This window comes from Anser anser (assembly GCF_964211835.1).
Source record: "Anser anser genome assembly, chromosome: 9".
NCBI lineage: Eukaryota > Metazoa > Chordata > Aves > Anseriformes > Anatidae > Anser > Anser anser.
In genome coordinates this window covers 10,171,046-10,195,584 of record NC_139729.1, presented here as the reverse complement: position 1 = coordinate 10,195,584, position 24,539 = coordinate 10,171,046, and the positions used below count along the sequence as shown (strand labels likewise).

At 44.8% G+C, this 24,539-nt stretch overlaps 1 protein-coding gene across 1 annotated transcript; it reads right to left on the bottom strand.

The window, feature by feature from the left end:
* Window positions 1-13: 13 nt before the first annotated feature.
* LOC310904492 (uncharacterized protein) lies at window positions 14-24,511 on the bottom strand. Its single transcript, XM_083849315.1, has 9 exons — window positions 23,637-24,511; window positions 21,162-21,234; window positions 20,381-20,532; window positions 16,430-16,542; window positions 14,453-14,568; window positions 13,281-13,407; window positions 4,650-4,827; window positions 3,492-3,722; window positions 14-1,723 (listed from the first exon to the last, which is right to left on the bottom strand). The coding sequence occupies exons 1-5, from the start codon at window positions 23,719-23,721 to the stop codon at window positions 14,455-14,457; spliced, it is 537 nt and encodes a 178-aa protein (XP_083705441.1). The 5' UTR covers window positions 23,722-24,511; the 3' UTR covers window positions 14-1,723; window positions 3,492-3,722; window positions 4,650-4,827; window positions 13,281-13,407; window positions 14,453-14,454.
* Between the last annotated feature and the right edge of the window lie 28 nt (window positions 24,512-24,539).

Below are 24,539 nucleotides of genomic sequence, written 5' to 3'. Positions count from 1 at the left end.
GCTTCGCGAGCCCCGGCAGGCTCAGCTCGGTGCCCCCCGGTGCCGCCGGTGAAGCCGGGTTGCTGCCGATGGCCAGCGCTGGCGGCGCAGAGCAGAGGGGGCACAACGGCACCGGCCGGCTCCGCCCGCAGGAGCCCCGCGCGGGAGGCAGAGGCGGGGGGCCGGGGGGGCGCCTGCCCTCGCTGCCTTCGGACGCGGCAGGGTTCTCCCCCAGCAGGGCGCGGGGTGCCCGCGGGGCTGGGGCAGGAAAGGGACGCGAAGGGAACGCGCGGGGAGGGGAGGTTGCTCCGGGAAGGCCGGGGGCACCCCGCTGCCCTGGCCTCTCCCCGGTCTCAGCCCCAGAAAGCAGAACAACAGATGGCTCATCTTTGTCACGGGGACAATAGTCTGAAAAAAAAAAAGATCCTTTTGAGACAAAAGCAGAGCGTGGCACGCAGAAGAGGAGGGGGAGAGGGGGTAGAGAGCTGCTTTTGTGCCGCCGGTGCTGGCCCGGTGCCGTTTGGGTCCGTTCGGGGAGCAGCAGGGAGCGGAGCTGCCTGGGAGGGCTGCGGCTGCGCCGGCTCCGAGCTGCAGAAACAGCAGGGCGCTACCTGGCTGTGTGCAGGGCTCACTGAGGCACTCGCACAGCAAGGAGCGAAGAACAAACGCTGGCAGTTTTGTTAAGGCGACAAAATTAGGAGAAAAAAAAAAATCTTCAACAAAACCCTCTCAGCGCCCCAGGCAGACACAGGTAGTAAGGAACGCAGCAAACCGTCAGTGGTAAAACACAGAAATACCCTACATCGATTTTGTCCACTTAACCATAGCACGCACTTATAATAAAGTCATTATGAGCATTTTCTTTCGATCCAGAAGGATTCATTATACGACTGAGTGCTTTACATCATGCTGCAAACTAACCCATTGACAAATTAGTGCTAAATTTTGTTTGCAAAAGCCATCTTTGGCAAGGATTCAAAGTTGACTCACAACAATTGCACACAGTGCTGACTTGTCGTTGTCCAATATTTAGAACCATTAATCCTCCCGGCACCCCACTGCGTGGGTACTGCTTGCCTCAGGATTGCAAGTCTCAGCTCACGCAGAGATAAGGGGCAGACTGAGACAGTATGGTCCCAAGTTTCTGCCATCAGGAGCGCTTCCAGCCAGATCCAGACACTGAACCTGCAGAACATGAGACACCAATGGCTAACTGCAGTAATAATGCTTATCTTAAATGACATTGCTTGCAGCTTCAGGGCAAGGAAGTGTCCAGAACAGAAGCAGAGGGGCAGAAATTCCGCCTGTGCCTTACTCTACACAATCCACCAGCTTATCCTGCTTTCTACTACACTCAAAACTGCTGGGCATAGACTTGGCCCTACCTTTTTTAAAAAAATAAAAATAATAATAATAATAAAAAAAGTTGTTTTAGCTCCGCTCTTCCTGGCATACAGCTTTCTGTACAAGAAATGCTACGGTACCTCATTTTTCTCCAGCCCAACAGTCTACAGAGCACTCTGCTCTCGTCACAGAGAAAAGATATAAACCGAGGATGCCAGCTGGGGGAACAGGGATGTGAAATCTCTCAATACTTCTGATAAGCAGCAGAGAAAGCTTGACACACAAATCTTTAGTTTCAAGGCAGAAGCTGTAGAAAATTGGGTTTTCTTCCTTCCATTTGCAGCAAATACACCTCCAGCCCCCATCCCCAGTCAGTCACTGTCAGGCTGGTGGGAAAAACCTGCAGTTGGGGGGCAAAGAGTGCTCATGTAATATTTGAGTCACTTGTGAAAGAAACAGAGAAATAAGCACAAGTCCTCTGAGATCCATCAGGGATCCTGATGGAACTTGCCTATTGATTTTTGCAGAGGGAAACAAAATAAAAGGCAGCATCGCCCCATGCCGAGGCAGCAGCAGAGCACCAGGAAGATGTGGCGGTGGCTCTTCCCTCTCCATGCAAGTCAGGTGCTGGCCTGCCATGTACTGAATCAACCTGGGCCTTCTCTGAAGTAAAACAATTAATTTCCCCTTTTAAATGGAAAGTAGTATTGATCAAATCCACGAGACTGACACCAGAGCGTGTGTGTCAGGGGGTCCCCTGTTCACAGCTCGGAACCAGCAGCTTGCTTGCATCAGGCTCATTATTCTCCAAAAAGCAGCCCCAGGTGATGGCCTGCTGCCCTTTGTTAATGGAAATATGCACAAGTGCCTCAAACAATCGACAAGTTTCAGTATTTGCAAATAGAACTGAAATACTCTTATTAAATAAATAAATAAAAATAACACAAAATTGGCAGTAGTGGTAGGGAAGGCAAGTTACTCTCCAAATCCCAAATATGTCATTGAAAATGTACAGGAAGGCATCCAAATGATTATAAAATCAGTCACATTAAAGGTCTAAAACTTTAAGCATCTTTACTTATTTAATGTTTCAATATTTAGTAACAGTCACAGCCATGTCACCCTGACGCATCTCCAGATTTCAATTATTTATCTGGATAAATGGCTTCCTTTACAAGTATTAAGAAAAATCACCCCAGTAATAATACGCCAAGTTCAGGCTAAAATAATCTTTCAACAGGAAATCTCCTCCAGGTGCGGGCCATGCAGTCTGAGGCTTAGAGGATAAACACTGACGATGAACTTAGGGTTTCTCACTAACGCAGCTTAAAAATTGTGACTCTCACCTTGCAGTGGAGAAATGACATGCTGTCCATAAATGCCTTGCTCAAATCCACTGTCATTTCCATTACTAAGCAAGCAGATTTCAGTTTAAAACTGCCACCTTACCGGCTTAATTAAAGCCACCTGATATTTTATTAGGCCTTTATAACAGAGGTTCTACCTCTTGCATGTAATTAAGTTGAATCCCAGCAACAATTTACATGACTGATCTTTCATTAAGCATAGCAGCATGATAGCACTTCTAAAGTAACAGATCAGTGGGAATTTTATGAACCCTTATTAGAGGAACCGTCTGCTACCTTGCCTCTTTTCACCTTTTAAAGGTGTACCACTTCATGTAGGAAAAAAAAAAAAGTCAAATGATTAAAGAGAGAGCGTAAGAAAACTGCCTTAATACTTGCTAAGCCAGCCAGAATGTGTTTATCTTTCACCGAGCTGCATCTATTCCAGAGTTCAGCCCAGTGTATTAACAGTCCATAACTACATCAGGCTGGAAGAAAATGTGAATTTTAAAGTCCTTAAATAATTCGGCTTTTCCACTGCAGTTCCAATAATGGCTTGCACTAGATACTGTGCTGTAAAAATGAACAGAACACAGCAATGTGCTGAAAGTATACTTTCATTTTCCCTTCCTATTCCACACTGGTAACAGATCAGCTAGGTAGAAAGCATGAAGACAGACTGGGCCAAAAAAAAAAATAAGTCATAATCACTTCTAAAGGAAGAGACCACAAAGAGAGAGGATGCAACAACAGTTTTTGCTACTCTTTGTACAATCTTCTTCTAATTACCCCCAAAATAACTACAAGAGGCAAAGCAACTACCTGTAGCCAAAGGCAGAGAATCAATCCAGTAGTTTCCAAGGAAAGTTGCAGTGCTCATCCGTAGCTGAACTGAGCTGAATTTGTTGCCATTCCTGGGAATGCATGCTGCACCCAGCCGGGGAAGCACGTTGATCCCTACTACAGCTATCATGGATTGAACCTTTTGTTCCTTCTCCCCTCTCCTTAGGGACAGAACTGATGGTTAGGCAGCAGCAGGAAGCTTTGGGCCACCTAGGAAGGTGAAAGGAAATCTATTACCATTATGTTCTTCAAAAATAACAGGGGAGTAATTTTCCCCTAATAATAAGAATTATCCTGGATTAGTCTCACTCCTGGAAGGCAAGCAAGCTCCAGGTACCTCAGACGTATCTTTTATAAACAAACGCTTATCATCCTTCAGTCAGTATTAAAACATAAAAAATAAAGAAAAAAAGGACACACATTGCACATTTCAAAAAGGATGCACAGGCCAGACGTACAATTGTTAAATTCAGTTGCCTGTTGTTGCACCCACCCAGTCCCCCAACAGATATATGTGAAAAAGTGGGGAGAGACAGTGAAAAAGTGGCTTGGAGACAGCACTGTAAATACCTGATCTATATTTTTATTTCACAGGATAAGCAGGGAGCATACCTGAGACAACAAGATTGCCAAAACTGCTAAAAATGTTTTTTTTCTTTTTTTATGATATAGGGGGAGTTTTTCTACAGAGGTGTCCACAATATAACTGGAAATATGTTGGGGGTCCACAGATCAAAACACTTGAAAAACCCTGCACAGAGTACTTCGTATCACTTCTGAAAAGGCTGTGGCTGGTAGGGAGGACATTTGAGTGGGTAGGAAAGCACTAGTTAAAAGAGCAGGATATAAGCCCAAAATCTGAGGAAGCCCAAGAAGCAGAAAGGCTCTAGTTCTTACCTTTATGTTTGAATGTAAGTGTTAAGATAAAGACTACAAGCAAAAGCACCAGAGAGGGAACACGGAAGAGACGCTGGTTTAAGAAGGTAAGAGGCACAGGACTAGCTTTAGGTAGTGCTGTGGCACAAGGCAGCTGGGGGACTACAGAGCTTAGCTCCAAGAAGAAATTCTACGCTTCCCCAGTTCCCAAAGAGGGACCCCCAAATACAAGAGAAGATGTAACCTGAGCTCCTGCTTTACCTTTGCCTTCTGCCACCTCATTTCCAGTCCCATATTCAAGAGCTGGACTTGTGCAAGCTCGCACTGTTCTGCTTGTCTGATGTTGAAAAGACCAGCTGATGTGGAAAAGCCCAGGGCACGTGTCTTCTCTGGAAGCAAGAAACTGAACCAGAGCCCCCTCCTCCTTCCTGCTAGGGATCTGTAAAGAAAGAGTAGAAAGAAATCTCGGGAGGCTGGCTGATAGCCCCCTTGCCATGAGGACTAATATCACAAAGTCGTTAGGCCTGGAAAAAACTGAAGGTACGGGTAAGCGTTCCTTCGTAATGAGCTCAGCCAAACCAGCGCTGGAACCACCAGACTCGTCACGTGAAGTTATCCAGTGCAGATGCAGCCTAACATCAGCGCTAGATGTGGGGAGTGAAGCACCACTGGTTCCAGTCTCTGTGGTGTCAGGTGTGTGTTAGCTTACACCAGCAGCCCCCCGCTTCCACCGCCTCGTGCCCAAGAGTCAAGCAGCACACTGTGATCAAAGGCACTCCGTCTGCAAGCCTCGGTACAAATCACTGCCAGCTTGCCTGCAAAGCACAGGCTGGGGGCTGTTCTCTTACCCACGTGCTCCCAGCCTGCTAGGACAACAGCAGTCCTCTCTACCTTTGTGAGTCCTCTATACCTCTGCAGAGTCAGCTCTCTACCTTTATGACACGAGCTGATCACTTATCACAAGCCAAAGAAATGTTCCCTGCCCTCCATACCATCATACAGCTATCAGATGCATAAAGCTCGAGCGAAGGAGTTAGCTCAATTCAGGGAGCATTAGACAGGAGGCTGAGCCACCAGAGTGGTCTGACCCGATCGATCCCTGTTTTCTTTTTCCTTATCTCCCAGTTTTCCTCTTCTTTCAAGCCAACAACTAAAAGAGGCACAATAATATCACCATCCTCAGTTTCTACTTCAGGGACTGCTAAGAGTGAGCGAGCATGCTCAGCCTGAATAAAACACTTTCTGGCAAGAGCAGGACATGCTGAAGAGAAAGGAGCACGACATTGAATATCACCACTGGAAGATTTTAGGCAGGGAAGAAGGCAAGAAAAGGTGGTCTCTATGCAGGAGTTCGCTGAAGAACTGTTTTTCAAAGCTCAGAGATAACTGCTGTGGTGTTTTGACAGCCATGTCCTCTGAAACAAGTCTGCTGTCTCTTCAAATAGCAGATCTTGATGAACAACTCAGGGTTTTATGTTACATGCTTAGAAAATTACCTCGAACCCAAGAGGGATGAAGTATCACAGGGCACCATAATACTACTCATAATCCTTAGGAGACAGACTTCAATATTAACCAGCTGCAGGACTGGGAAGAAAGAGCCTGAATCCCCTTTCATACCTCTTTGTCTCTTCCGTCTTTATTGAAATTAGTGCCTGGTGCCAGGTCACTGCCCAAAGCACAGCAAACACTATATATATATTTTATTTTTTTTTTGGCCATGGTTCCTTGGATTTGATACTGCTTCTGGGTTGCTTGCCTTTGAACCCAGTACTGAAAATACACACCAGAAAGAAGAGGAAAAACACGAATATCAAAACCATGGCCAGCATGTTAGACAAACATGCAGACAAAAATGTCTCACTGAGAACCCAAGCCAAACAACTGCTCGGACATCCTCCGTTCCCTCTTTTGTGGTGGATAATGCAGTGAATAACCCTTTTGTTCAGATACTTGGGAAATTGCCCTTATCTTGGTTTGTCATACCCAAGCCTGCTGCAAATTGGACCACACAGGAAGAATCAGCCATCCCTCCTAGCAACACGCAGCATCCTATACATACGCCTAACATAATTAGTACCTAACAAAATCTCAGGATTGCATGGTTGACAGAGTTCTCAGTGCAAGAGACAGGGACGCTTTTATTTATAGCATCGGCACCTACTATACAAATTCAAATAAGCTTGGAGTCAGCAAATGGCAGAAATTGATCTAGCCTTTGCTGTGTAAGTATCCTCTGTTTTGCAGCCCAAATAAAATAAAAGCCAAAGCAAGCAAATTCAACTACATACAGAAATTGCAATGCTCCTGTTCAGAAGGGCCCAGGGACAAAGACGGGATCTAAGACCACCTTTACCAAAAATAGTGTTTGTTCAAACCCTGAGCGTGGACATCCATACCTAGGATCATTGACTTCTCTTGGCTCAGCAGCTTCTTCACTCTGAGGCCAGCTACCTGTGCACAGCACTCAGCGTGGCCTCATCAGCTCCGCCTGCACCCTGGCCTGCTCCCCACAACCGCTCTGCATCCTGCGCGGGATGGCATCCAGGTGGGTTTTGAATACCTCCAGAGAAGGAGACTCCACAACCTCTCTGGGCAGCCTGTCCCAGTGCTCTGTCACCTCACAGGAAAGAAGTGCCCCCTCATATTGGGCTGGAACCTCCCATGCTTCAGTTTGTGTCAGTTGCCTCTCGTCCTGTCACTGGGCACAACTGAAAAGAGACCGGCTCCATCCTCTCGACACCCTCCCCTCAGATATTTATATACATTAATGAGGTCTCTCCTCAGTTTTCTTTTCTAGGCTAAACAGGACCAGTTCTCTCAGCCTGTCCATGTACGAGACGTGTACCAGTCCTCTAATCATCTTCGTAGCTCGCCTTTGAACTCACTCCAGTAGTTCTGTGTCCCTCTGGTGCTGGAGAGCCCAGAACTGGACACAGTACTGCAGATGTGGCCTCCCCATGGCTAAGGAGAGGGGCAGGATCACATCCCTCGACCTGCTGATAACACTCCTCCAAATGCAGCCCAGGACACCACTGGCCTTCTTGGCCACAAGGGCACATTGCTGGCTCATGGTCAGCCTGCTGCCCACCAGGACTCCCAGGTCCCTCTCTACAGAGCTGCCCTCCAGCAGCTCAGCCCCCAGCCCGTACTGGTGCTTGGGGTTATTCCTCCCTAGGTGCAGGACCCTGCACTTGCCCTTGTTGAACTTCATAAGGTTCCTCTTGGCCCAACCCTCCAGCCTGTCGAGGTCCCTCTGAATGGCAGCACAGACCACTGGGTATCAGCCACTCCTCCTAGCTTTGTGTCACCAGCAAACTTGCTGAGGGTTGTGAGAAAAATCCGCAAGTTCCATCGTCCAGGTTGTTGATGAGTAAATTGGATAATGCTGGGCCCGGTACTGACCCCTGGCGGACGCTGCCAGCTGCAGGCCTCCAACTAGACTGCGCCACTGAGCACAACCCCCCGAGCCCTGCCACCCAGCCGACTGCCAACCCACCTCACCGTCCGCTCATCTACGCCGCGCTTCCTGAGCTTGTCTGCGAGGATGTTATGGGAGACAGTGTCAAAAGCCTTGCTGAAGTCAAGGTAGGCCACATCTACCACTCCCTCCCCCCACATCTACCCATCTCATCATAGAAGGCTATGAGATTGGTTAAACATGACTTCCCCTTGGTGAATCCATGCTGACTATTCCTGATCACCTTCTCATCCGCCACATGTTTGGAGATGGCCTCCAGGATGAGCTATTCCATCACTTTTCCAGGGATGGAGGTGAGACTGACTGGCCTGTAGTTGCCTGGGTCCTTCTTCTTGCCCTTTTTGAAGACTGGAGTGACCTTGGCTCTCTCCCGGTCCTCAGGCACCTCTCCTGCTCTCCACAACCTTTCAAAGATGATGGAGAGTGGCCTAGCAATAACATTGGCCAGCTCCCTCAGCACCCATGGGTGCATTCCATCAGGGCCCATGGATTTGCGGATGTCAGGTTTGTTTAGATGATCTCTGACCCAATCCTCTTCGACCAAGGGAAAATCCTCCTTTCCCCAGACTTCCTCTCTTGTCTCCAGGGTCTGAGATTCCTGAGGGCTGATCTTAGCAGTAAAGACTGAAGCAAAAAACACATTCAGCACCTCTGCCTTCTCGTATCCTTTGTCACCAGGGCACCTGTCCCATTCAGCAGTGGGGCAACATTTTCCCCAGTCTTCCTTTTTCTACTGACATATTTGAAGAAGCCCTTCTTGTTGTCCTTGGTATCCCTTGCCAGATTTAATTCCAACTGGGCCTTGGCCTTCCTTGTCGTATCTTTGCATACTCTGACAGTGTCCCTATATTCCTCCCACGTGGCCTGTCCCTTTTTCCATATGCTGTAAACTTCCTTATTCTGTCTGAGGTTTGCCAGGAGCTCCCTGCTCATCCATGCAGGTCTTCTGCCCCCTTTGCTTGCCTTCTTGTTCATAGGGATGCACTGAGCTTGGAGGAAGTGATACTTGAATACTGACCAGCTGTCTTGGACCCCCCTTCCTTCCAGGGCCCTAACCCATGGAATTCTTCCAAGTAGATCCCTGAAGAGGCTGAAGTTTGCTCTCCTGAAATCCAGGGTCGCAAACCTGCTTTTTGCCCTAATTCCTCTTCTCAAGACCCTGAACTCCACCATACTGTGGTCACTGCAGCCAGTGATGAGAACAATCATTGTGTTAAAGACACTGAAAGCAAACACCCGGTCTAGGAACCTTCAGCTTTCTGTTGCTTCAGTTCTACAAAAGTATAAGCAATTCAATACAGGCTAGAAACGTTATTTATTCCCACCTATTACAGTTGCTCCCTCTTCCCTTATTTCTGTTATTCACTATCCTAGACAATTTTAAGTCACAATCAAATTCAGCTGACATGGAAGTTGGGCTTATCTCCCAATGGATTAAGGAAAAGCAGCTGGCTTTCCTTTGGGGAAAAAAGAAGGTTTGTAGTTACTCACTCCTATATCCAGCGCATGGTACACACACACAGCAGTGCTCCAGTTTCATGAACAAGGCTGCAGTGTCTGAGCCTCATGATCTTACAGACCAGGAATTGAGATCTGAGCCTTGAAGATCTTTTGAATAGAGATCTGAGCCTTGCAGATCTCAGCCATGAAGGATGTTTCTCCAGGACTCTCAACTTCAGCCAACTTGCTAGCAGTCACCAAATTCTGTCTGCCAGAGTAGGCATTTGCCTCGTAAGGGACTGACAAAGGATTATTTAATTGTAAAACATTTAGAAGAACACGTTGCTATGAAACCTTTCTTACACACACACCTCACACTTTTGTTTCTTCTAAAACTGGCCTAATCTCACATGACATGCAGGGCAGCTGTCCACTGATTAGAAGTGACTGATCCATTAGGTCAGCTGGATGCCACAATTAGGAGGCAATAGTGCCAATGGATAAGCAACAAAAATACAATTAGATTAGCTCTAATCCAGCTATATTACATTACCCCCATTACACAGGCCAGATAGCCACACTGCTAAAGCAAGCTCTCTGAACACCCTCTTCTTGTCCCCATGCACCCCTTCCCACCTTTCTTCCCAGGAGCAAATGCAACCCAAATGAATACAAGCAGATGCCCAAAACTATGCTGCAATCTGTTTCTCTGTCCACCCTGTCTTTGTAGCGTATAGGTAGCAAACCCAGATGACTTTATGTATGGAACATCCTCCAGTGACAGCCTCCATTTCCCTGTGTTTCTGTCTTCAAGGCCCATTAAATTGTATCCCTCTCCACCAATTTCACCTATTCATGAGGTTTGTGTGCTATTTAATCCTAAATCTAGGAAACTACTGGCTAGCAGATTGTGCGGACACAGCTAGTCCCTGTTCTGCCAGTGAGGGGGCTAGTCAGTAGAGAATTTAAAGGGTCTCATTGATGTCCAGAGGAAACATGTTCAGGTTTAACATTACAGCTGAAGCACCACTAATACACATTTTTCTCAGGATTTCTCAAAACATCTAAAAGAGGTGCATTAACAGCCGCACAGCCACATCAGGTGACTGTGCCAGGAGCTGTTGAAAATTCCTTACTGCAGAGGACATCAGAGCACACTTTTGATCAATTCAAGCATGACTCTACAGTTAACCTCCTGGCAAGCAGCATTTGCACAGATCTGCTTGTGATAACTGGGCTGCCCTATCCCACAGCTCCCCATTTACATGGGGATTTGTCTTGCTGTCCTTGGTGCACACGCAGGCCCTGCTGTCTTCACAGTAAGCCTGGAGTGCTCTGGGTAAGTGGGACAGGAAGTTGGCAGTAGAGTTTTTAATCACACAGAGTTCTGATTTCGTTAGTATTCTTTCAGATTTATATTAATTCCCTATAAAATCTTACAAAGAACAGAAAACCTAGTCTGTCAGCCATGCATGTCAGCTTGTCCCCCCAGAGTCATCAGAACATACTCCCCTTGTCCCATCCCATTCTGCCACGAGGAACCTAAAAATCTCTCTTACGTTAAGTACCTCTACATAAGAATCTAAACATCATCTACTGTCTTTATTGTCCAAATAAAAAAGATGAGACACTGTGGGTAGTGGAGGATGTACACTGTGTGACGACTGGTAATAGGCAATTTCTATATACAAGTCATTTAAAAGAAGAAAAATAGTACTCTTCTGAGCTGATCTGCCAGTCTGTTTTATGGCTTGTTATTAATCACCTCTCTCAGACCTCAAATGAACATGGTGGTTCTGAGTGCCAGCAAGCCTGGCCGCCAGCAGCACCTAGTATTGCATCCCTGAATGAACGCACTAGGCTGCAAGCTGGAAGCACCTCTTGTATTTAAATCACTTCTTTTCTGGGTCACAAAAGAAGTTAGTGTCTCACAACCTACCCCAAGCCAAACACAGAACATCCACGCTCCAGACATGCCCCTGGCACAGCACATGGCTGCAGGTATGATGGTGGCACAAGTATATCCATGGGGATGGCTAAAGATGTACATTGAGTTGGCTCACACTCTCCTGATACAAACTAAAATATCAGCTTCCCTAGCAGGGGAAAAGCAAGAGGCAAGAGCTCAAAAGGCCAACAATAAGCAATAGCCTTTCTTCAAAATGACCCTTCTTCAAAAAGGTGGTTAGGCATATACGTTTCAGGTCTTTTTCAGGCCATGCTTCCAACAAAAACCTTTACTTAAGAGTCTTATTTTACAGTTCTTGTAAACATTTTAAGAGGGCAGCAGACAGTTACAGGAGACAGAAGATACAAACACCTCAAAACACTCCTCTTTGTTACAATTCATATTTGATGAGTAATGCAGCCTTCGGGTTACTATGGCAGCAAGATCCATCACCTAGGTGACCAAGCACTAATGATATCAACATGAACCTACCCCTCCACACACAGAGAGCACGTTATCAGACTTTCATTTCTTGCAAGACCTTTATCTTCATACCAACAGACAAAACAGTAACAGACCACACGGACAACCTCCACGAGGAGTCAGCTTTCCTGACAGCATCAGCCTGTGCTGTTTCGGACTGTTTCAGAGGGCATCACCTGTGTGAGAGCTGGGCACTGTAGGCATCCAACGTGTGCAACCTAATTTACTAACAGAGTAGGAAGCAGCAACAGAACTTACATAAAAGCAAATTCTTGCATAAAAGGCAAAGTTTCTCGTGAGCGAAGAGGCAATTTGAGAGGGCCTGGAGTATAGATCAGCAGTAATCTCTTGGAAAATGCCAGGGCAAGACCTTCCCGCAAATAAGCATTCCCTTTGGAAAGTCAAGCGTTCCCTAGGGAACACCAAATCCAATAAACTTCCAAAAATCACTACATAATAATTACATGGGGATGATCTATTCCAAATAAACCTGTGCTTTCTACCATCTATGAGGAAGTCTTCACTGCACAGCAGAGCAGGGCAGTCCATGAGCTAGCCCTCTCCCAGCTGGAAGGGGGACCAGGAGAGCTGCATTAAGCATCAGCCCTCCTGTGCCACACCTTGGGGAGAGTTTGGGTGTCTTCAGACAGAACTGCATCTGGTTGAGAACTTGCTCTCACTGGCAGACACTGCATGGTTTTGCTCCTGCTGCTTAACTCTGGATGTTCGATATACTTGTGAGTACAGATGTGTTTGTTTCCGACCAAGCACCATATTGCTTGATTCAAAGAAAGATTAAACCTAAGTCTCCTGACAAACTAATACTGATTTTTTGGTAATACTACATTATCAGTAACTTCCACAGTGTAAGGGGATTTTGGTTGATTGGGTTAAAGAGAATGGAATGGAACTGGGATTTTTTCATTTTGTTAAAGGCTGCCTTTATATCACACTAAGAAATTAACTGAGGTAGATATCTATTTCCCTCCACTTTAATAAAAGGGCATGACTCATTTATTTCTGCATTTTGCTTTAAATATCCTGTGTTCACTGTGGTTTGCTTTGTTCAGCTATTCTATCAACTTCATACATCACCTGCTGTAATGATACAGGAACTGAAATTGGTCCTCTGTGGTTCTTTCACGCTTTCAATACCTCTTATCAGCAGCACGCTCTGACCTTTAACCATCACTCACTTCACTCGCCCAGCACACGCACTTGCAACCCCCAAAGACAGTGCTTCTGTGATCACGCTTTCCTAGATAGTAAGAGATTACACTGTCTTGACAAAAACAAAAAAAGCCTTACTTTTTCAAACCTTTACCCTTACCAAAGCACACATGGATTTTGTACTGCAGCTTAAATTTTCACAGGTAGAGTAAGCTCTTACAGCTTCACTGACACTTCAGTAGTTTGGGAAAACTCTTCAATCCAATTTATTTGTCTGAAATCTGTTTGCTTCCTATTCTTTTGACCATCTTTCACTGCCTATTGCCCCATGTTTCTTATGTTAAGACCACAGAGTCTTTTACCTGCTTACCTATGCATAGGTTGAGCAAAGACCATTAGAGGCCAGGTCAATCTTAATTTGGGAGAATGAAAGAATAATTCTGTTCTTGATGAAGCCAGTTTTCTTGCCTATCTCAGTGGCTGAGGATGGGATAACACTGGAAGAGGAAAACAAGGCCAAATTAGTCCTAGATTTGAGAAGAAAAAATACAAAATTCAAAGACAAGGGAACCTTGGGCAGATGAGAGAAACAAGAAGCCTATTTCTACAGCAAAGGTTACTTTACACTGAGGCTAGACAAGGACAAAAGGCACTAGGAGAAAACAGGGACTCTCTGTTTCAGCAAAGAAGACATCTGCTGGCAAACAGCTGCTGGGCCCTGAAAGATTCAACCTCAGCACAGAGAACACTTCAGCAGTGGAAAACAAAAAATAAAGGCACAAATGAATCAATGTTTTATTGTTTGATGAGAACTGCACATGCTTTGTTGTGGATAAAAGCAGACTGAAGTTTGTGAAGCTTTTATATCTGCCTGTCTCCATCACAAAAAGGCCCTTCAGAGGTGAACCGCAAACCAAGAACACCCACAGGCCCCCACCATGGTCAAAGGAGAAGGTGCTGCTCGTGCGGGGACTGAGGCTCAGCCCTGGCCTGGCCGGCAGCAGCAAAGTCCAGAGCCCATGGAAGAGAAACAGCAGGACACACGTGCCCAGGCTGGTTTGCTGATATCAGAGAACGGTGTCATTTTGCCATTTTCAGATAAAATGACAGAGGCAAACGGTATACATCTACATGGTTAGCTGGCCAAGGAACTCTTCTTTCGTGTTACTAATTATGAAATGTCATCTTTTTAATTTATAGCCCTTCTGGCTCAAGAGGACTGATAGGTCTTCATCCAAGGTCAGTATGTCTTTCTGGATAACTGGGTATCTTTAATGAATAACTGAATTTTAAACGGTGAATTTAATTAAAATTCATCACCTTGCTAGAGAAAATACATGGCACTTGTGACATTATGCAATATTGCACTCAGTGCAGAGGTACGAGATAAACAAGGTACATTTGGGGCTTGCGTATCACTCTGCATGACTTAACTTCCTATTACTTTCTACCGTTTTAAGCACATCTTTGTATTTATATATTCAGAAAAGATAACACACTAACCAAACATTTCAGAACTGCCAACAGCAGTGGAAATCTTACCATTATGAGATTGGAACCGTGGTTAACTGTTCAGAAACAAGACTTCCTTCATTAAGCATTTGGTTGGTCTTTTCCACATGAATGGTGAAATGCTGAGTGCTTCTTACTCTGTAGCCCTGAGAAACAAAATGGATCCTAAATACTGCCGTTCATTTTGACTTTCATCTTTATCACTCTCAAAAATGAGATGCAGCAACAAGGAAAGCCAGCAAGAATGTGCCTTTTGTTTCAAACTGCAAGAGAAGCTTATGATGGCATGTGAAAGGCAGCAATGTAAAGCTTCATATTTTACATAACGAAAAACAAGAGAAACTTTCTTTGCAGGGAAGTCTCACACCAGAGAAAACATAAAAAAAAACCAATAAGATACAACTGCTTGAAAGAATCATCAAAGGAGACCTACAAAGAAAGGGGGCACATAAACTTTAGACTTTTTTTTCCCCCTTTTCATAATGCATAGAGGACATGAAAGGTTGTTTTTATGGTTGGCTTCGTTGTTTTGTTTTGTTGTGTTTTTTTTAGTAGTTCTTTCTTATTCTAAAAAGAATCTGTTGCTCCTACTTCTTTTTTACATTAAATTTTCAAGTCTTGCCTGGAAGCAAGGCTCTGAGGCAAACAGCAAAGATATGCACAAGTCAGGGTCAAGCACACTGTCAAGGACGTTCGGTTATTGCTCCACCTTGCATCGGATTCTCAAGGCTGCAAATGGAAGTCAACAAATCTGAGGATTCAAAAACCAAACTAAACCAAAACTAGTCTGGCTGCAACAGAAGTTTCCAAATTGGAAAAAAAAAAGTATCACTACATTGCTAAGGGTGAGCTAATGGTGGCGGCCTGCAGCTCCCTCCCGAGGGGAGCGGAGGGGCAGGCGCTGAGCTCTGCTCTCTGGGGACAGCGACAGGACCCGAGGGAACGGCATGGAGCTGGGACAGGGGAGGGTCAGGCTGGGTGTCAGGGAAAGGTTCTGCACCCAGAGGGTGGTCGGGCACTGGGACAGGCTCCTCAGAGCAGTGGGCATGGCACCGAGCCTGCTGGCATTCATGAAGTGTCTGGGCAACACTCTTGGACATAGGGTTTGGATTCTGGGTGGTTTTGGTCTCTGGGTGGTTTTTGGACTCAGTCCTTGTGGGCCCCTTCTAACTCATGATATTCTACGGTTCCATGTTAATGGCCTCCAAAAATTCACTGCTATTTTTGGGCAGAGGAAAACTGTCCTTGATACCTGTAGTGAAATTAGTGATAAATAAAATGCCTTTTCATGCCTTTGACAAGAATTTACATTGATGGGTCTGTGACTGAGTATCTGTTGCGATTTGGTTGTAGACAATCTCTCTAGGTGTGTCTCGAAGAAGTCACTCTTAAGGAAAAGGAGCAACCATTTTGTTCATCCAGTGAGAACTCCTGTGCTATTGGGACTTCAGTAAGCAGCAATGATACAGTGCCTCTGTAAGGCTTGGCCTGTTCTTAGGCTCCAAGAAGCGCTATAAGCTAACTTCCATCCGCATATTAAGTTTCAAAACTGAAGTTCTGCCCTTAAGCTGTGCTGATGTAGCAGTGCTGGGCTGCTGCTAAAGACCAAGTGCTGGACCACGACATCAGGCACCCATGTCTGAACCAGAGCTGCTCCTTGCTCAGCTCCTGTCAAAGGCAGGCAGACAAGCCAGCACTTTACATTGAAACCAGAAAAGTGCTCCAGTGTCAGGACACAAGTTTGAGATACCTGATTAAAGCCCACGAGCTAAGTTCTAAAAGGCAAGTCTGCATAGTCTAGACAAAAAGACCCATCAACAAAACACGGAAGGTCACTTAAGTTCTACCACATCTTGAAGCACTTCACCTGCCTGTCTCTCTCCTTCCCTTCCCAATGTGATACTGTTTACCACTGCCAATCCATGCTGTTTCCTGTCCAGAAGCCTGAATTTTTCCTAGGATGTCTGCTAAATCAGGCAATGTTTCCATGAATAGGCTTTAAGTTACCTTTTGAGGCAGGCTTGAAGCCCAAATCCTTTTTGCTGCTGAAGGCAACAGTACTTTCTCAGTCAGCTGGTCTCTTTTCTGAGTAGAAAAGCAGCAGCAGAGCTGTGGGAGAACTGGAGACTATTATTTCTTGAGCATCAATAGAACCAACTTCAACATTCAAGTCTGTTGTACCTGTAAACATGCCAAATAATTTTCTCTCCAGCATTCTTTTTATAAAAGGAAGAACCTTTTTTCTCTTTCAGACTGGTTGTTGGTGAAACTATCTGCTAAGAAAATGCATCTTTTTATTTATAAAGCAAACACATTGCATTTGGAATTCAGTAAGAGGAAGCAGAAATGGCACCTCTGACAACATTCTGCCAGTTTCTTTCTCAGGGTAGAACTAAGCTTTCAAAACTGAAAAATGATTATAACTGTTTTCCCTATTCCACATGTATGTTTTTGATGGATTGCCTAATGCATGTTGAGTTAGGGTTGCTGAGTGCCTGCTCATGGGCTCAACCTCATGTAGCTATGGTGCCCTAGTTAGGATTAAATGATACATTATACCCTAAAGTCACGCTCTGCTAAAGCATACTAGATATTTTCTGGCATCATGCTTTAGGGTTGGAGCTGGCTGGGAATTTTCCATAGGGAAGATCTGAAAGAGAATTCTGTTTTGGGGAAAGAGGCAATTTTCCATTAGGAATTTTTTTTTTTTTCTGACAAAGAAGTAATCAAAAAAAAAAAAAGGTTGGTTCATTAAGAGGATTGAAACACAGTGCTTCTTGTTGAATTGACTTAGGCTAACCAAACTGCACAATGCCTGAGAGGAATCACATCAACTTTGGGTACCTTCAGACAGAGACAGCCCAGAGAGCCCAACCGCAGACAAGGCCAGGGCTGGGACGACAGGTTTCTCACGGCCCCAGCCCCAAGCTTTCCAGCAGCAGGGGAGGCACTTCCTAGTCATCCCCAGATGCCTTCTGAGGTAGCATTCCCACCTCCACGTCCCTTCCTCCCTGCTGGAGCGTCCTCTTCCTCCTCCCATCCCCTTCAGTCCCAGCCCCCCTGCAGGACAGCGGTCTCCTTTCTCCCGACCCCTCCGTGTCTCAGCTCCCAGCTCTGCCCTCACCCTGGGGTAACATACCTGCTGGCTTCCGCTCAGCAGCTCCATTTCCACGCTAGGAACAGTCAGAGCTCCCTCCTTCTCCCCATCCTGCTTCCTTCGCAGGTGCCTGCACCCACCCACGGGCTCCCCACGCAGCGGCAGCAGCAAACTGGACAATGGGCAGACCCAGCGGCACGGGGGCCACCTCCGTGCTGCTCCCCCTGCCACAGGGAAGAAGAGCAGGAGACAAACCCATTGGAAAGCAGACTGCCTTCGGTCCTCTGCTCATGCAGCAAAAACTTCTCCTACAGCTGTGAATGCTCCCTGGCTTGGATTTTGCTAGTCTTTTGCATTACAAACGAAATGAACCCACTCTGAGGAATACCACCAGCTCAGAAACGTTCCCAGCCATAAGCACAGGGAACATCACAAGACTCGAAGACATCCGTAAAGTGGGAATTATGCCCTGCTTGGACAACGAACGCGAGTTAAACCAACTCTTTTACACTCCCCGCAGGGAGAGAGGAGGATGATCTGAGTCACATTTGACTGATGTCTTTTTTGCCTAGGATGACTAATTCCTGGAGCTTTAAAAAAGCTGAAATCAGCCAAGTTTCATTACTTCCATTTTCATCTCCATCAAAGCACCCCAAGTCGTGGCCCTGATCACAAGAAATAAAAGCAGCTGCAGCCTTCCTGGCAGCAGGTTTGTCGCACTGCCTTTTGCTGACAACAGCTGTCTGTCGACCTCGCTGACCAGGGTGGACCTCTGAATGCTGCTGAAGGGCAGACTTTCATTTCTCCCGCACATGCATGTCTAGCTGGATACCACTGGCCTACATAGCCCACCGCAGCCACAAGGGACTTCCTGAACAAGACCAAAACATTTCAAACCCTGAAACCGATGTGACCGTGAACAAGCAGTATCTGGCCTAGATCTGCTTCCATGCCCTCTAATACTGTGGCAGCAAAAATGGACAGAAAAGTACCTGCACTGACAGAATTTTCTTCAAGGTATGAAGAACACCAGGTCAGAATTGTCAGTCCTCTATCTGGGTAGAGGTGCCTCCTCACTTATCTTCTGCCTCCTACAGGTAAAAGCCACGCTGTAAGATAAGGGCAATCAAATTTAAACCATCTCCTGGCAGTCAAAGGCCTTTAGACCCTTATCTGTGGACCTTCTCCCCCCCACACACAAAGAAAGCAAAAAAAACCTGTACAGTGAATGTAAACGTGTAGACACTGCAGACCTTTCAGAAGCAAACCAGACAACTCCAGAGGTTCAACAGCCAAAGGCTGAAGGATGTCACTCCAGCAGCTTACCTCTGACAGCATTATTTCCAGCAGCCTTCAAACTGCACAAAACCATGGCAGAGGGTGAGGTTGGAGAGGTGTGGAAAATGTTGGCACAAAAAGCAGTTTCACAGGCAAGAGTGCCACAGGTATCATCACCACCCAGTGCTCTTCAGAGGAGGCTTCAGGCCAGCCCTCGGAACAGCCTTCAGATCAGGCCATGAAAGTCAGTTGTCTGGGCAATGTTTCAAGCTCATTTGTCCCTTTGGTGTACCAATTTAAACAGTCTTTGATTTCTAATTGCCTTTTACTTATTCTGAGCATGCTAATGAATAAGACACAAAGCAGCGGAGGGGAACTGGGTCTGGCTGAGATACCGTGCATGTCAATTGCAAGGGTCACTCTGAACCTGGGCACTGGGGGCATAGATTAGTCCTCAAACCTGTCACTTCTGGTAGTGGCACAGCAAATCAAACGGCTGCAGCAAAAGCAGTCTTTTTAAGACTAATAGACTGAGAGAACAGAAAATCTAAGATCTCATCTCCTCTGCAGTGTTCAGAAGATTCAGTGCAGGCTGCTGCCTACTCACAGGATGATACAGATACAACCTACGTGAAGAGCAAGGTTCACCTGTAGTAACACCCTGTTGGCTAGCCCCAGATCAGGAGGAAGGAGACTGCACCAGCCACCTCCCTACTGCAGAGAAACGAGAAAAGATTGCAAAAGCTCACTCACTGACAGAGCCCATCACTGACACCAGAAACCCAAACACAGAAGCAACGCGTCCACCTCAGGCTTTATACAAACAGGAAGCATTTCCAAAGCAGAGGTGAAACACTGGCTGCTTTATCAACCCGACAGCAACTGCCAGGTATTTATTCAGTGCCCTGCACTGCTGTGTGTAGGCATTGGTAGCCCCTGGCTTCCTAACATTACCTGGTCAGCCAACCCTTAGGACAAAGCTGTTGCACCTCAACCATCAGTGAAGTTCTCCCTGGTGAAACCATGCTACTGCTGCTCCCATCCTTGTCAAAATTCTCATGTACCTGATGCGGTGCTGTGAGCCCCCTATGTGCTGCAGTCACTATCTGCTCTCGCTTTGCCCATTCGTTATTTTCCAGTGATAAACTGATAGGTGCCCACAGGAAACCACACGTTGCCTGCAGCAATGATATTGGGTGATAAACTTTAGAACTGGGAAAAATGATTAGACATAAATAACGGCACTTCTTATGAGGCTCAGCAATTAGAGAACATTTCCCAAAATATCCAGAAGAGCCCTTTGGAAGAGGACTGAGAAGACAAACAGCAGAAATCAGAAGGGATGGGCAGCAGTTGAAAAAAGGGATTTGTCACAAGGACTGGGATTTTTAAAGTGAAGAATCAGACTCTGGAGGAGAGAGATTAACTAATGGAAAACAGTGCTGCAGAAAATAATCCTTTATAGAAATACATATAAATTCAGAAGCAAGGAGTGGAAGCACTGGAAGAGATTAAGATTTACAAACTACCATATCCCCAGACCAGAAGCAGTTCAGCTAACATGGCTGAATTAACATAGTTACCTGAGTCAGATGGGTAAGAAACCTGCTGCTCACACTGCACTGCTGTGTTAGGAAAATGCTGACAGCTCTGCTGCAAAACTGGATCTTTTCTGACCTTTTTATCATTGCCCTGTCTTGCTCCATGTTCCCTTTCTCCTGGAGGGTTGTGCCTGCTGCGGAAGAAGCAGTGTGTGGGATGAAGCTCAACCAGGAGACTGCAGAGAGCTGACTCCACAGCAAGGGGCAGCTGTACTGGCAGCAGTGCCGCTGCTCTCCTGACCAGGATGAAGCTGGCAGCAGAGCCCACAGAGCTGGAGAAACGAGCTGAAACCAAAAGTTACACAGGAATATTTCACCTCGGGTGTCACCTGACCAGCAGATTTTTATTTTATTTTTTTTCAAAACTACACTGTGCTTTACTGTTCATTCTGAAGAGCAATCAGCCAACATCAATATCAATGCACTTACTAGCAATACCTACGTTTCGCAAATCTTTATTGTTTAAAAAAAAAAGGACAATTTTTTTGGACTGTTACTTTTAGTACTCTCAGTAACTCACCGTTCTCACGAATTCAGCCTACTTTGCTTTTTCACGTTCAAATCTTATACCAAAGCAGACTACGAAAACACCTGTGCACAGATGTCACACATTACTAATTACCAAAAGTGCAATGTGTAGTCATGGGAAATTTAATTTATACTAAAAGAAAAAACATCTCAGAAGAAACATCCAACTAAAAGAAATGAACTCACTCAGAGCATAACGCTCTTTTATGAGTTTCTGTACAGAAATTTAAATTACCCCATGCCAGTCTTCAGTTTATTCCATTGTTCCAAAGACATAAAGGGAGAAACACATTCAGACTGAAAAGTAGCTGTAAGAGAAGAAACATGCTTTTCCTTGATATTTTAGTAAATTACTTTTCACCACCCCCCTCCCCTTCCACCTGCAGGTTCTGCTCAAAGCAGGCGGATAACCAAGAGAAGGTGGGCATTATAAACGAGTTTATATATATTTATATATAAATAAACAACAGATATCTACAAGCTATTCACAACCTCCTTTTTCTGAGTAACAAACTTATCTCATACTTCCCTGCAGGTTTCTAACTGTTGTGTCACACTGATGATAGCTTTATCTATGCTTTTTCTAAAGCATTGCTCTGATGTGACGTCCAACCAAGATTCAGTGCTGATCAGTATTTCTGCCCCTCAAACATTAAGAAAATGCAGCAATGCACACTTGTCATTGCAGTTCAGCTCACTGGCTTTCCATATTGTTCTACAGCCTGAAGAAACATTGTAAAAACCTAGCTCAGCCAATAAATTGTTTTTCTTTGTGAGATTTTTCTCCTACTTCTTTAAAAAACAATGTTAGAACTTTTTTTTTTTGTAAAAACTTATTATTGTAAATCCTTAAATGTGGCTTTTGTGTAATTATCTAGACATTAGCTGGCACAACACAGCAGTCTGTAATTCCAGAGATGTAAAAAAATAAAATAAAATAAAAAACAGGGAATTAGCTGCTGCAAACCAAGTTTTATATCCACATGAACCTTTTGCAACTTTTGCTCTCTCCAGAGTGTATTTCTCAGCCTCTCTAGGTGCCTAAAAGCCTGCAACATATTCTGATTTCTCTTAGTGATGGGCTTTCTTTTAATTCCATGCAATCTGTACAATCTGTTAAAGAGCTGAGGCTAAAATCTTGGTTTGTTCACACCTCAACTATTTAAATGCTGTACTTCCAGGTATTGCATTCCTTACCTACATGCCTTGAATTATAGTTATGAACTCTTACTTTTCTCTTTCTTGTCGAAATTTAAACAAAGTCTCCAAATAAGACTAAGCAGTATTAAGTCATGTTTAACATTTGTTTTAAGAATAGAAGATTTTCAATCAACACTTGCATTTCTGTCCCCCTGAATTTCAGCATGGTAGGACGTGAGGCACTCCCAAAGACTGCCACAATAGGAAGAAACAAGAAACTGTAAGGGGAACATCCACAACAGCTTAGCCTGCTGGGGAAAAAATGGAAAAAGGTGTACAGTTGACTTAGTTTTGGGCAAGACAGTAGACAACTCCACTCACAGGCATTTATCTGGAATGGTACATACAAAGCTGTTCACATGGATATAAAAGTATCATATTTATGTCTCTCAGTTTTTCCAGATACCACTCCAAAAAAATAGAAACTACCTTCACGTTAGAGCATATTTTTTACCTTCTGTACATGCCCTCTAGATCAATCCTTTAGTTTTAACATTATTAGCAACACGTAAGGCAGTTAGGCTAGTGTCACATCCAGACACATGATGCTTTCTCACAGCAGACAAAATACTGTGTACTGGAGTCACACTCAGCCTCAAGACTACGTAGCTGGAAAATTCTCCTGCAGTAGACGGTGAAAGTCTTTAGCATAAGCAATCCGTTTATGATAAGTCACAGAAGACCAGTTCTGGCCAGTGCACTTCTGAGCAAGAAGAATTCCTTATTTTTGCAGTGTAAAACAGAATCTGCAGTATGAGCCTTTTTTTTTAAAAAAAAAAAAAGAAAAAAAAAGCTTGTCTTTTTTAGACAGTATTTTGTTGTGAATAAAACACACTTGCCAAAAACATAATTATATGTTGGCTGTATGACACAGGGTGTTTTTTTGTTGTATCAGCAGATAGCTTTAAATGGGAAGCAGAACAGGTCTCTTTTCCAAAAATAACCAATTTCTTTCAAAAAATGCAATATACTGGTGTCCCTCTCTCCTCTCCTTTCTAATTTAATTCCCATTTTGATTCCTGCCTCCAGTTACATGGGATTTCAATTGGATCCAATCAGGTATGCTTGTAAGAACAGATTTCAACGCTGGCAACGGCTCTCACAGAATAAGCTCAACGCTAGTTTAAATAGATTACATGCAAAATAACAGGGTTAATTTTTCTCACATACAAGACTATCTATCAACTGTAATTACAATATGCTGAAAAACTAAAAGAAACAGAACTTTAACAGTTTTGCAATTGCCAAAACCTTTGAAGAAGGGTATCACGAGAAACAACCAGAATGACAACAGAAAATAAAGCCACTGCACCCAGTGAGATGGCAGCAACTCAAACAACCAGACATGTAGGGTACAGCAATGGGGACAGAAAAATTACTCAGCCGAGTACTTGGCAAAAGTCCAGAATAAAGAGGGGACAGAGGTTGGGGAAAGAGTAGCAGCAAAAGGAAAAACAGATAAAGTTGTGTCCTAGGACCAACTTGGCAGGCCAGAGAGAGGCAAACTTACTGCACGCAGCTTTGTATGTGACCTGGTCCCATGTGCTCCAAGGGCAGCTTGTACTCTGGTTCTGAGATGTCAGCTCATGGGCCATGTCCTCTGATCAGGTCTGCTGGGAAAATACATTTTACAGGTCAATACAGTATCTCTTTGCTTTCCCATGCTTTTCTCCCTCATTTGTTTCAGCCAAACACCCATTCAGGTATCTAACATGAGCACTATTTTTCATGACCAACTTGAGCACCGTTTTTCATTAAAGTGCACAAGTTGACTACAAGTATAAATTAGTCCTTCCCCTTGTAACATGCGGTCTTAGTCTCTGAAGAAAAAAAAAATAAAATAAAACTATGTATAAAGGCTCCAAGAGGCGTAGCTGCTAGTGCAGGCTATAATAGACAATATTTTTGTCTGCAGCATTCGTATGTTCCCAGCAGGAAACCATGTTTTTCAGTAATTTTGCTAAACAAAGCTCTGAAGAATCTACAACAACCCCCCTTAAATGTTGCTTTTTTCAATATACCACAGTGATCCTCTTGACATCACCACTTAAGGGGTTACCTGTGAGTAACAGAGGCAGACAGCTCCAGAGATAAAGAAACCATAATATTTCCTGCGGAAAGAGTTAGCAGTCCCACGCGCTTTTGCTCCAGAAACACGCAGAGAAGGCAAGGGCCTAAAATTATCAGGGATTCACTTCCACTAATCCTGTCTCTGGATGTGATGCATGACATAGCATCTCCTCTCTCTGCCCTTGGTCATGCCAAGAGGAACAGAATCAGAAAATAATAGTACATATAAGCAAGAAAGGCTATCAACAACTAATTAAAACTGATTGTATCTCTAACATAGCACTTCGCCTTAGTTCCTTACAAATGTTTTTTCAACCCAGAGTTGTTCATGACTTAGAATTAT

Bases quoted from the DNA above. Each gene is read 5' to 3' on its own strand.
- LOC310904492 (XM_083849315.1), bottom strand. From the start codon at position 23,721: ATGGCCCATGAGCTGACATCTCAGAACCAGAGTACAAGCTGCCCTTGG. The intron at 20,533-21,161 runs GTAATTTAAATT...CTTCTTCCGCAG, and splicing joins AAACTGAAGACTGGCATGGG to CAGGCACAACCCTCCAGGAG. The intron at 16,543-20,380 runs GTAACTATGTTA...AATAGTCTCCAG, and splicing joins TTCTTACCCATCTGACTCAG to TTCTCCCACAGCTCTGCTGC.